General features: G+C 44.6%; 4 protein-coding genes across 4 annotated transcripts in view; 2 read left to right on the plus strand and 2 right to left on the minus strand.

Annotated features, from left to right (window-relative positions):
- Positions 1–269: 269 nt before the first annotated feature.
- her5 (hairy-related 5) lies at positions 270–1184 on the plus strand (the record flags this gene model as incomplete). The annotated part of the gene is made up of 3 exons (XM_084010586.1): positions 270–320; positions 407–502; positions 593–1184. 3 exons carry the CDS (start codon positions 270–272, stop codon positions 1028–1030), a joined length of 585 nt encoding a protein of 194 aa, XP_083866712.1. The 3' UTR covers positions 1031–1184.
- A 2860-nt stretch (positions 1185–4044) lies between these two features.
- On the minus strand, positions 4045–6334 carry pfdn6 (prefoldin subunit 6). The gene is made up of 4 exons (XM_084009834.1): positions 6136–6334; positions 5886–5956; positions 5628–5752; positions 4045–4368 (listed from the first exon to the last, which is right to left on the minus strand). The coding sequence occupies exons 1-4, from the start codon at positions 6197–6199 to the stop codon at positions 4248–4250; spliced, it is 381 nt and encodes a 126-aa protein (XP_083865960.1). The 5' UTR covers positions 6200–6334; the 3' UTR covers positions 4045–4247.
- Positions 6335–6931: 597 nt separating this feature from the next.
- Positions 6932–9164, plus strand: mmgt1 (membrane magnesium transporter 1). The gene is made up of 4 exons (XM_084009627.1): positions 6932–7037; positions 7394–7446; positions 7704–7807; positions 8283–9164. Exons 1-4 carry the CDS (start codon positions 6959–6961, stop codon positions 8437–8439), a joined length of 393 nt encoding a protein of 130 aa, XP_083865753.1. The 5' UTR covers positions 6932–6958; the 3' UTR covers positions 8440–9164.
- Positions 9165–9735: 571 nt separating this feature from the next.
- Positions 9736–12478, minus strand: part of ints6l (integrator complex subunit 6 like) — an 11715-nt gene continuing 8972 nt past the window's right edge. The window contains exons 14-18 of the mRNA XM_084010216.1: positions 11921–12063; positions 11587–11827; positions 11089–11484; positions 10924–11017; positions 9736–10843 (exon numbers count right to left, since the gene is read on the minus strand). Of these exons, the coding sequence (XP_083866342.1) occupies positions 10741–10843; positions 10924–11017; positions 11089–11484; positions 11587–11827; positions 11921–12063 (977 nt within the window). The 3' untranslated portion in view covers positions 9736–10740. The remainder of the gene's footprint in view (positions 10844–10923; positions 11018–11088; positions 11485–11586; positions 11828–11920; positions 12064–12478) is intronic.

Here is a 12478-nt window from a genome sequence, read left to right on the forward strand (position 1 = left end):
CCAGTAGGATTGAATGAGTTTTATCATTTGGGTGAAGAAATAAAACTCTGTATAGCTTGGAAGTTTTTTTAAAAGAAGGTGAAAAGAAAAGGCTTATATTTAAATCGATTAAAGCTCCCTTCAGTGTCAAGGCCGCGTGCTGCTCAATGAATATAGGGGGTGTGTCTCGCGCGGGGGGGCGTGGTTATCTGCTAAACAAACTTGCACGAGGGCGCGAACGTGCCGTTCTTGGTTCTGGACCCGCAGACAACGGAGTAACAACGTTCACCATGAAGGCTTTAACTTCACCAGAGTCTCCCAGACAAAGAGGCGCGAGGAGGGTAAGATAGTGAGGGCGAGGAACCGCAACACTCACGTGTCGTTGTGTTGGATGTGATTGTAACATGTATGCTCTTCGACCCTCAAGGTGCCCAAACCTCTGATGGAGAAACGCAGACGGGAGCGCATCAACCAGAGTCTGGAGACTTTACGCCTCCTGATGCTGGACAGCACCCACGACGAGGTACGTGCGCGCGCCCTGCGTCCCCATCTCTGGCACGTTCACGTCTGCATTCCTCCTGTGTGAACTCTATCCGTTGCTCCTTGTTTTTAGAAACTGAAAAACCCAAAGGTGGAGAAGGCAGAGATTCTGGAGAGTGTGGTCAACTTCCTGAAGACGGACCAGGAGGTGGAGAAGGGTCACCGGCCGCCCAAGAGGGTCCTGTCCCGGGAGCAGAGGGCGACGTCCGCCCGCCAGCACGACTACCACGACGGCATGCGGTCCTGCCTGCTGAGGGTCAGCCACTTCATAGCCAGCAAGAGCCAGCAGGAGTCGGAGGAGCCCGACGTCCAGGCTTCTCTCGCGCTCCCCGAGCCCCAGACGCACCCGTCTCCCCCCGGACACGTCCACCGGGCTCGGGCCGCTCCCTCTCCCCGCCACCATCCGTACCTGAGCCCGAGGAGACTCCACTGCGACACCAGGGAGCTGCTCTCCTCCACGGCAGCCTGCACGCACATCACCGACCCCGTGTGGAGGCCCTGGCCTCAGTGACGCGGTCCGCCAGAGACCCGCACCGGAGCCGCGGACAGACCGTGTAAATATGTATCCTGTTGTACAGCCTGGACTCTTTTGTACAGTGAAGATTTTTCCTCTCACAGATTATCCATGTGGCGTTTTTTGCTACTCTTTTTGTATCTCAGTTGCACATATGTTTTTTATGCAGCAGTGTTAAATAAATTGCTGTTTTTTTTTGTTTTTGAATTGCGTAAATACGCATGCGTAAAAGTCGTGCCACTAGAATGTATTCTCATTGTGCTGATGCTGAATTCTCTTTTTCCCATTTGCAATAAAAGCACGATTTCCTGACCAGAACCCCCTCGAGTGGCCTCTTTGCTGTGTGAATAGCTTGTACTTTGGACCCAGTTAACACGTACTTCATCCGGGCTGGACAGCCGTTATGGCGGATTCCTCCATTGACATGCTGATGGAGGCCGCTTCTATGATCTCAAGTGCAGTTTTTTCACATGTAGAAGAGCAAAGGAGAGAGGTCGTTCACACACTGTCCAGCAGCCAGACTGCTGCAGATGCATGCAATTTACAAACCTGCAGAACACCAAGCGCAACGTTAAATCACGTGCAACATGCAAACGGAGCTGTTTGTTTTTGGCAGCTGTCCAGCAACACGTGTCGAGTTGTTTCCCACCACCTCCTCAGATTCTCAGGTGCAGCATGGTTCGTGTTGGGGGGGGCACTAATAAAAGGGGACAGCAGCTGTCTGAACCAAACCGTCATGAACTACATTTCCATATTTCTAAATAAACAAGAAGTAGCATTAGAGGGATGGTGAATATATTGAACAATTAAAGCGTTATTGCAAAAATCCTTAATGGATATTTGGACCCACATTTAGAGTTTTAGTGAAGTCTCTTTACGCACAGTTTGTAAACCCGAGGCTCGAACGTTTTCTTTTGTAGATTGGATCAAACAGTCTGGATGCGTTAAACGGCCACTAGTCGTGTGCTTTTCTACATGTGAAAGCTTTAATCAGCATTTCAATGCGCACCTGAACGTCTCATAATCGGTGGCCGTGGTGATCGATCCTCCAAAGGCCTCCAATCCTTGGCGATTAAAGTAGATGATTTTATTTTTCCACAGAGGGAGCAAAGGGCTGTTTGGGGCTTTAGAGCCTTTAAAACGAAGTTCCTTCAGTTGTTAATATTTAATTTGAACATGTTTCTAAGAGGCGGTGCATCTTTATTTTCCTGCAGAGACACAACTGTTTACCATCTTGTGAGCTTTTTAACGTCGGTCTGCTGGAAACACGCATTCCACGTCCACAGGCCGTTTGAAAACACCCTTTATCAAAGCGGCTGATCTGGACAGGATGCTGCTTTGTGCGTCTTTAAGCTTAACCCCCTGAACGAAAAGCCCACAAGACTAAGTAAATCAATTAAAAGGAGGAATCAGATTAAAGGCATTCATAGCGGAGGCATCCGTCTAAATGAAGATTAAACTAATCCATAGTTGGTGTAAAAACTAAATCCAATGCGGAAATATCTACTTTAGGTCTCCCTTTGTTTACGTTAGACACTAAACACGTGGTAAAGAGCTTAAAACAAGTTAAACTTAAAGTCACAGCGCGGCTAAACATTTCAATCAGCTGTTCTGTTGGTTTTTATCACATCAGCGCGAACACATGAAGGCAAAGTGATAATAAAACACCTTTTGGTCTCATCAACATGAGGCTGAACTTCACTATAATACTTTTATAAAATTAAGAGTACGGGTCTATAATTCCCTTTAACGGAACATCATGTATTGCTTAAATATATATTATTATTTGTATATATATATTTTATATACGTGAGTGGCCACGTGTCGTCACAGTCTGGAGATGAGAAAAGCACACGCACCTCAAGGTGTTAATGGGTTTGCTGCCTCACACGCGCCAGAGGTGACGGCCTCGTGCACGGAAACACCTTTCTGTGACGCAGCGTCGTTATTGCGCATGTCAGGAATGTGAAGGCCAAATTAAATACAGGCTGTAAAACGTCTTAAAAACAGCTTGTGTTTTAGTGCGTAAATATAACACGTAATAAAACAGTGGCCAAAAAAAATAAAATAAATAAAAACAGAATATCTTGTCTTGCATAAATGGAGGTGAGTTATTTACACCAGATTCCAGTAGCTGTGTTGTTTGGAGAGCCTCTATGTATAACATTTAATCTGATTTATCAGGCTTCAGCTTCAGGTTTGAGGCTTTCCTTCCTAATGGAAATGCAAAGTTACACAAGACCTCTCAGCTGTTTGCCCCCGAGGTGGCATTTGCTTTCAAGACTGTTTTTCGGTTCCCATCACCATGGAAGACTTTTGTCTTTGATTATTCATGTTGCCTTAATCCCCCCAGTGGTGGTAGACGACGGGGGTAAAGCACATTCATTAACGTGAACAATGGTGCACCGCTGTGCTTTTCTCACTGCTGCGATCTGTGGGGCGGGTCGGGACTGGACAACATCTGCTCTGGTGGTCACCGGCCCGCCCCAGTGATCAGCATCCTGCCCCAGTGATCAGTAGGTGGCCCCAGTAGTCACCAGTCTGCCCCCAGTGGTCACCAGTCTGCCCCAATGATCAGCATCCTTCCCCAGTGGTCACCAGTCTGCCCCAGTGGTCAGCATCCTGCCCCCAGTAGTCACCAGTCTGCCCCAGTGATCAGCATCCTTCCCCAGTGGTCACCGGCCCGCCCCAGTGATCAGCATCCTTCCCCAGTGGTCACCAGTCTGCCCCAGTGGTCAGTATCCTGCCCCAGTGATCAGTAGGTGGCCCCCAGTGTTCACCAGTCTGCCCCACTGGTCACCAGTCTGCCCCAGTGATCAGCATCCTGCCCCAGTGGTCACCAGTCTGCCCCAGTGGTCAGCATCCTGCCCCAGTGGTCACCAGTCTGCCCCAGTGATCAGCATCCTGCCCCCAGTGGTCACCAGTCTGCCCCAGTGATCAGCATCCTGCCCCCAGTAGTCACCAGTCTGCCCCCAGTGGTCACCGAAAAATAAAACTAAAAGGCAAACGTCTGACCTTTCATGAAAAACATGTTTTTTTATTAACAACAAGGGTAAAGTCACTGTGATAAAGACTGAATGAGGTAAATACTCAGCTTTACGTTGAAGGTCACATGACACCACGACTATCTGCTTCTACTTCCGTGTGTGTGTGTGTGTGTGTGTGTGTGTGTGTGTGTGTGTGTGTGTGTGTGTGTGTGTTCAGCAGGACTCCACTAGGCTTTGCCAGCAGTCAGACCCTGAGCTCTCTGGAACTCCTGCTGTAAACTGGACAAGACTTCTCGATGCTGGTCCGACTTCTTTTCCAAGTCTTTCAGGAGCGTCTCGTACCGTTGACTGGAACGGGACAAAAGATACATTTATTTTTACAAAGACAAACACTTTCTTCATTATAAAAGAAATACCTGCACTGTTTTTCATTCAGCACAAATTCAATCATACAAATGTATGAATCAAATCGCAAAAAAAAATACGCCTGGAAAATAGTTCCTTACAAGAACGGAATTTCCAAATGTAATTTGAGCTAGGAGGAGGATTTTAACCACAAACATTTTCAGGATCAGTTTGTAATGTTTACTGAATATAGACAAAACATAAACAAACAAACTATCTAAAAAAAACATCAAGGAAGTTTGGTAAACATGGTGGGGGTTTATGCAAACTAGAAGACCGAACACTGGTATGGTCTGCTAACGATCATCCTGATAATGAAAATTCACCACCATTGACTCGTCTTTATCGTCCCACAGTAGTGTCAGGCAAGTGGCAGCATAATACACAACAGTGTGAGAGTGGTACAGAGTGATTATCCACCAAGCTCCTTACTGCCCTCTACATGTGACTGAGAGTGATTACACACTACAGCTGTGCACCAATATCCACATCGATTATTAAGTATGAAGGTGCCTGATGAATGTCCAGCAAGCTGAGTCATCCAACATGAGTTAATGTATATAAATTAAAATCGAAGAGATTAATACGCGTTGAGTTTCTGTGTGACAGTATTTTAGGGAAGGAATGTCTGTCCTAAAATCTGTCCACGACAATAATTACACTGACAAGTATGTTGACATCTGTCATAGCCAATTAAGTGTCCATATTGTAATTTAGTGTTTGTGTTCTTTAACATGATGGACGACTGCTAAAAGTCTATCGGTTATTGGTAAACATATCAACAAACTCAATTTGCCATTAATGGCCTGTGACAGGGAAAGGGAACATGCACAGATGTTGTTCAAACACTTTTAAAGGAGCCTTCAAATGCACAGCTGGAGTGTTATATGTAATCCAGTAATGTGGACTTTTGGAAAAACCCAGTCCTGCAAATGGAACACAATAGCGGTATAGAGCCATATATACACTATTAGAAGTGGGAGAAATAATCGATTCTATGATGTATCACAGAGAAAATATTTCCCTCTTGTCCAGCAACATTACCAAAGCAATGTGTCAACAGAAAACAGAGAGTATCATCATAACTGACCTCCAGCAACTGGAATGTGTGGACTTATTTAAACACTGCTGCTCTGGTCTAACTATAGCAGCACCGAGACCGGATGTAGATCTACCGGCATGATCACAACAGAGGGACTCACATCTCCCCGTTGATGTACTCCAGCCTCTTGGTGACTGTGGCTTTGGCCTCGTCCAGGTCCTGCTTCACTAACACCGGGCCGATGAGCTTGTACACTGTGTTGGTGCTGTCCAGCAGGTCAAGCTCCTGGAAGCACACAGAGAGGGAAACAGCGCATATTTAACACAAAAAAAACTCCAATATTCAAATGAATGTGCTAAACACACTGACACCAGCCGATAAAACACGTTTTTTTGTAAGAAAATAAGCTGTTGGTTACCTCTTTGACAACGTTGTTCTCTGCCAGCTGCGTCTCCAGCTTCTGTCGCGCTGACATGCTCTTGCTAACATCTACAACAGACAGCAACAGACATAAATACACATTTTGACTGTTTGAAACAAGAACAGGAATATAAACGTACAGGAAATACCATAATTAGTTAATTGAACGTATAGGCTAGCTGTCCCAATATGGGCAGTTAGCTCGCTACAACATGCTACGAGAAACCACGCAATGCTAGTTGGCACACCTTTCTGCATGTGTGTATATTTGTCTACTTCCGCTTTCAATTTCTTCTCAATAGCCTCCGCCATGTTTGCGTTTAGTCAAAAAAAAGTAGCGAAGACGGCGTGAATATATCAAAAACAAAATATGACGTTAACTAGCTAAATGTTGAGAGATGGAAAGCTCTGCGTTAGCTAACAGGAAAAGGGCAGCTGCTACAGCGGATGTTGGCAAGCCCCCTTCAAAGTAAGAGCCCCCTCCTCCTCCTTCTCCTCCTTCTCCTCCTTCTTCTTCTTCTTCTTCTTCTTCTTCTTCTTCTTCTTCTTCTTCTTCTTCTGCTACCAACTGATATGGGGTGTGGATCAGAATATCTAATATGTACAATTAAAAAAATGAAATAATTAAAATAAAATATTAATGATAAATAAAATGAATAACTAAACGTATATCTTCTCAATCATATTAATTTGTCTACGATACTGAAATAGTACTCGATAACACTAATTTCTTGAGTTTATCCTGCAATAGAGAGGGCTCATACTTTGAAGGGGTCTTGCCAACATCCGCTGTAGCCGCTGCCCTTCAAAGTAAGAGTCCTTCAAAGTAAGAGCCTTCTCTATTGCAGGGTTGTATTCACGAAAAAAAAACACAACATAAATAAACAAATGAAGATTAAAAACAACACTCTGTGTGCACGTCTGTGTGTAATTTAATGAAAATGTGTTTTTTTCGCCGATTTCACGACGCTTTCTGACCTTGTCACGGCTGCGGCTGTTTTTTTACGACATCGTATTTTTACGACATCGCGTTTACGACATCTGTTCCTCAATCGCCTCTCCTGGATCAAGATGGCGTCGTCGTTTTGGAAAGGTGTTGTCGGCGTCGGTCTTTTTGCCTTAGCTCACGCGGCTTTCTCCGCAGCACAGCGTAAGTTTGAGTGTGCGGGGATGAAAACGCGGTTCCGGGATGTGTGTTTAGTTCCGGGCGGGCTCCGGTGTCACCGGGGGAGGGAGAGAGGAGGGAGATACAACGGCGGCTCGGGCCTTTCGGTCCGGCGGGGAGCTAACAAGCTAGCTCCGCTTAGCCTCGTTCACAATCATTCGCCGGGGGTGAAAGAGTGAAATCTACATCTGCAGCTGATGTTACACCGTCACTGCGACTAGTGCAGTGTTGAATAAAATACCAAATCGTGCTTATAAACTCATGTGATTAGCCACAGTGTAATTGTGTACATTTTAATTGCTGGTTTAATTTATATATTTTTTACCCCCCTCCCCCCTCAGATCGATCATACATGCGACTCACAGAGAAGGAAAACGAGACGCTACCAATTGATGTAAGTGACTCTCATCCTATTGTTTGTGTGTTTGAATTGTTTCTTTTATTTGTGTAAAGCGTCCTTGAATGGTGCTATATAAAGTAAAGTTATTAGTATTTCACATGTTAACTTGCTTTATATTTATTTTAACATTTTTTTAAATATATATTTATCATTATTTTTTAAGGGGGGGTGGATTGGTTTAATCCCCCGTCCCAAACACGTGTATCTAGGCTACTTTCACCATTACATTTAATTTAATATTTTCTTTGCAGATTGTTTTACAGACCTTGTTATCGTTTGTGATGACCTGTTACGGTATTGTCCACATTGCTGGAGAGTTCAAAGACATGGACGCCTCCTCGGAGCTTAAAAACAAGTAAGTGGAGGAGCTGCAGCACCTCAGTCCCACGATGATGTGGTTGTTTGTCGTCCTTCAGCCACAAGGGAACTACATTTATAGTAACATTACTTTGAATTCAGTCCCATAGACACACACGCCAAACTGTTGCTGATGTGAGGTGAAGGCAACTTTACATAAACAAAATCAATCTAATGATTAAGAATTCACCAGAACTTAAAATAAAATACACGTTATGGAGAAGAGGGGGGATTAAATAAGTGTACACTCTGACATGTAAAAAGAAATGTTGTTCATATATGAAACCTATGTTTTCCCAAGAATGCATGAATTCCTTTGCTTACTGCTCTCCAAGGAGAGGAAGCATTACATCACCAGTCCCGTGTTAGATCACAGTATTTGGATCACAGGAGGCGTCCCCACATGTGGCCCGTTTGTCTCTTTGGAAGTATGATTTGTGAAGTCTTTTCATAACATAATCCTTTTCCCCCAGGACATTCGATACGCTGAGGAACCACCCATCCTTTTACCTTTTCAATCACCGGGGCCGGATGCTTTTCCGCTCGCCGGAGGAGGAGCCTTCCTCCGTACGCAACCAGCAAGCTCCTCCCAACCCCATTCGGCTACGCAAGCTGGAGCATTTGCACTGAGACTGGCCTTCCAGACCCTGTAACATCATCGACGTCAGATAAGATTTGTTTTTTTTTTCTTCTTTTTGTTAGACGGAGGAGGCAACGTGAGAATTCACCTTCCTCAACTTTAATTTGTATTTGTACATAAAACTAACTACTGTCCAAAACATGCATCTCTGTCCATAAAAGTGGTCACCACCATGTTCAACACTGACTGTGCCAACCCTTCAATTTTTTTCAAGCAGATTTGTTTGTATATACAGTATGTAATCGCTTTGGAGTCTTAAGATACAGAGACATCTGCCCCCCTTTTGGTCCCGTCTGAACTGCATCGGGATACTGCTGTCCTTTGTACATCCTGTTATGAGGGGCATAAAAACACCCGTTTCCTTACTGTTTAGTTTTCGTTTCAACAGCACGTCAGGCCCTGAGAAACACTTTGAGAACTGAAATGAGTTTTGTTGTGTGAACGGAGGACCGTTTGTATCCTTGATGGTTTCCTGGAAGCTTGAAGGTTCATCTCTACATCCTGTATGCATCAAAGAGGAGGAAATCGACTCAAGTTGAGACGTGAGCGCAGAAAACACACGTAGACAGCCGTTCCACTGATACTGTGAACACTAACGAACTAGGAAGTAATGGTACATTCATTTGGGTGACGTTTTGTTTTTTCCTTCATTTTACATTTTGTTAAGATTCAACAGATGTTTTTAATTTAATAAAAGGCTTACTGATTTTACAAAGTGTCAGAATCTGATTGTTATTTGCCATATAGCTTACATTTAAAGGCTGGAAGGCTTTTGCCAGACAAGAAGTCTCCCTGTTGAAAGCTGTAGGAGTTGCTGAATGACAAAAACTCTACTGTTTAACTGGTGTTAAAGACAAACTGGTAACAAACCATTATATCAACGCAGATTGAAGTTTTGTCTGTGAAAGGGAATTTTCTTAAAGTAATGATGACAATGCATCTCAAACATTTTCACCTTATCAGTTGTTAATGTTAGCCACTAGGGGCAGTGGAAGCTTAGCTTTCAGTTGTCAAAGGGCTGCACCAAATTAAGATGCTGCAACGGTTACGTTATTTGATGATATAATAATACTGAAACCTTCTCTTTTCCTTGATAAACAAGATACAAAAGCAGAAGAAAACAAACCTTTTCTTAATTTGGTTTGTTTAGTCCTCTGAAATAAAACAAGGACCAGTTATTCTCCAGTTGGACTGGTCCCAATCAGATTGATCAGGACATTGATTTGTTGAGGGGTCATCCATTCTCGTTCATGACTTCTCAGTAGAAATACTCACACTGACAGGACTTGCAGTTCTAACTGGTTTATTTTTTTGTTTTGTAAAAAAAAAAAAAAAAGATTCATAAAACTTTCCGTTTTATACACGTATTTAACATCTTACAAAATTGGCTTTAAACATTTAATTCAAAATATTTCTTATACTCTCAAATACATTCATAAAAATAATCTATATTCCTTGTGAACAATAAAAAGTAGTGTACACATCTGTCGTAAAAAAACAAACAAAAGAGGAGTGCTAACAGGTTTATGTAAAAAAAATAGTGACGGGCAGATCGCCAGCTGTTAAAAATCCACAACAGGTGACGTTTGGACTGAGCCAGATTCCTCTGAATGAAGTTGTAATTCTGGGAATCAACAGAGCGTTTGTGCAGGAACATTTTCTGGCCTCTGTTTGTTAAACTCTAAACGGATGCCAACAGCTGCATCGACTGAATCATGTTCTAATGCTGGGATGGCAGGTGAGAGGATAAAAACCAGCAAACAGCTGTTTGGTGGACGTGATGAGTCCAGTCCAAAACGCTGCAACGTCTACACACTGGTGTGAAAAGTGTGTTTCCACGTTCTGCAGGTGTAACGACACGACATTCTGTACCTCGTAGAAAAAAAAAAAACATGGTTGCAGTCTTTAAAACCCCTTCTCCAGACCAGCTGAAGAAAGGTCTGTTTTTAGAAGAATAGCAACGACAGGAATGTTTCCATCCCATAATCCTGACGGTGTGTCTGTGTGAACCGGAGTGCATGTGTGACAAAAAGCCCACGTGGACGTTTAAGGCATCTGTCAATATGAAGAGGGATTACACTGGAAAGTCTTGCATCATCCTCTGTGGATCCTCTTTCGGTTAAACCCCCGACCCGCCGCCTCGAACAGGAAGTGATGTAACGGCCAGTGGGAGCGTCTGCTATCAGTGCATTTGTCCTCCTCCTCCCCTCTTTCCAGTTCCTCTATATACCTTTTAGAGCACATCTCTTTGCTCGGCTCCTCTTTGTAACAAAACAAACGTGTCTTCGTCGCTACCTGCCGTGATCGTTGGGAAGCGGCGAGGGCGTGGCCTGCTTCCCCTCCAGCTCGGCGAGGGAGGCCTCCAGCTGCTGGATCAGGACCCGCTTCTTGAACCTGCCGGAGACGCAAAGGAAGTCAGAACCGGCGGCTGCATGGTAATGAGATGCTTCCGAGTCTAAAACGGAGCTTCTTACCTGACGGCCTCTTTGATTGCATGTTGGATGAAGAACCTTTGGACATCCACGGGTCCTTTCACCTGCTGCAGGAGATGGAGGATCGCCTCGTGGTCTGAGGAAAGGAGGTCGTCAGCATCACACCAACGCTTTAACAATGATGATGAGTTTGAAGCTCATACTCACTGCGTCCGGGTTTGCGGACCTCCTTGACGATCTGACTCCGCAGCTCTGCTTGGCTCCCATCTAGCGGAGCTATGAAAATGGTCTCCAGCTCTGCAGGGTCAGCTTCAGGGTCCTCTGGCTGGCTCTGTGGACTCAGTCGGTCACAGTCGTGTTCCTCCTCCTGGTCCTCCGGCGGCTGCTCGTCTGGACCGTCTTCCTCGATGAGTCTCTCCTCCGCCACGTCGACTTCCTCTGCTGGATCTGCCGCTCCCGCCTCCACCTTCTCCTCGAGGCTCAGCGGAGCCGGACTCTCTGGTCCGGGGTCCGTCTCCGCGAGCCAGATCTCCTCTGACTCGGACTCGAGGACCACATCGCCGTTACTCTCTGTGACCTCCACGTTGTTGCTGTCCACGTCCACTTTTTTTAATAAAAATAAAATGATGTCCATATGTTGTGCTGTATAATGTACTCCAGTTTTTATTTTAATAAAAACAGTTCCACTCTCATGCTGCATCTTACCGTGGCCTTTGTTCTGTGCGATCGGTTTGAGGAGGTTCTGCTGGCCTTGACTCCCGACCAGACTCTTTACCGTAACAACGTGGTTGTTGCTCGCCGGCGAGGTCGGCGGCCGCCGCAGCAGCAGCGGAGACATGCTCCGCCTCCGCTTCATGGTCGAACTGGAGTTGCCGTCGTTGGAGTTTCCTCTTTTCTTATTTTGAGGACCGGCGACGAACTCATCGGCCTCATCGATCATCATCCCCTGAGACGGAAACACGCCGTTAGAAAGAACGTTAGAACGCTAAAGTTAAAAGGTAAAGTGTCTCTTTAACTTTCTACGTTTGTGTATTTTTACCTTCTTATCCTGCTTGAAAGGATTCCCGAACGTGTGCAGGCGTTTGGGCTGGTCCGGGTCCAGCTCTCTCAAAGGAGACGCCATCATTTTGAGGTATTCCTGGTAGTTTCCCATCTGAGCCACCGGGATGCTGTGCAGATAATCTGACAAACCAACACCATCACACAGATTATTTAATATTGTTATTCATGTTCATTAAATGGTTGCAGGTCTTTAGACCAGAGATCTTCAACGGGGGTCCGGGACCCCTAAAGGGTCTGCAGAGTTACTGCAGGGGGTCCGAAATGATTTTATCCCAAAGTTATTTCTTCCAAACTTTAAATATGTCCAAAAATCCTTCCTTCAATCTTCCTGTTTGTTTAATATTATGTTGAGAAATTGTGATAAAATAGAATGAAAATATGAATCTGTCGACAATTATTATTTTAATGGCTTCGTATTGTATATTTATCCATCATTATAAAGATATACATGGAACTAAAGGCTGCACTACACATTATTACTGTCCCGCTTTAATAAGGAACACAGTGTTATATGATATTTAATCCAGGACCTCTT

The sequence above is a fragment of the Eutrigla gurnardus genome (assembly GCF_963514095.1).
Source record: "Eutrigla gurnardus genome assembly, chromosome: 5".
In the NCBI taxonomy this organism is placed as follows: domain Eukaryota; kingdom Metazoa; phylum Chordata; class Actinopteri; order Perciformes; family Triglidae; genus Eutrigla; species Eutrigla gurnardus.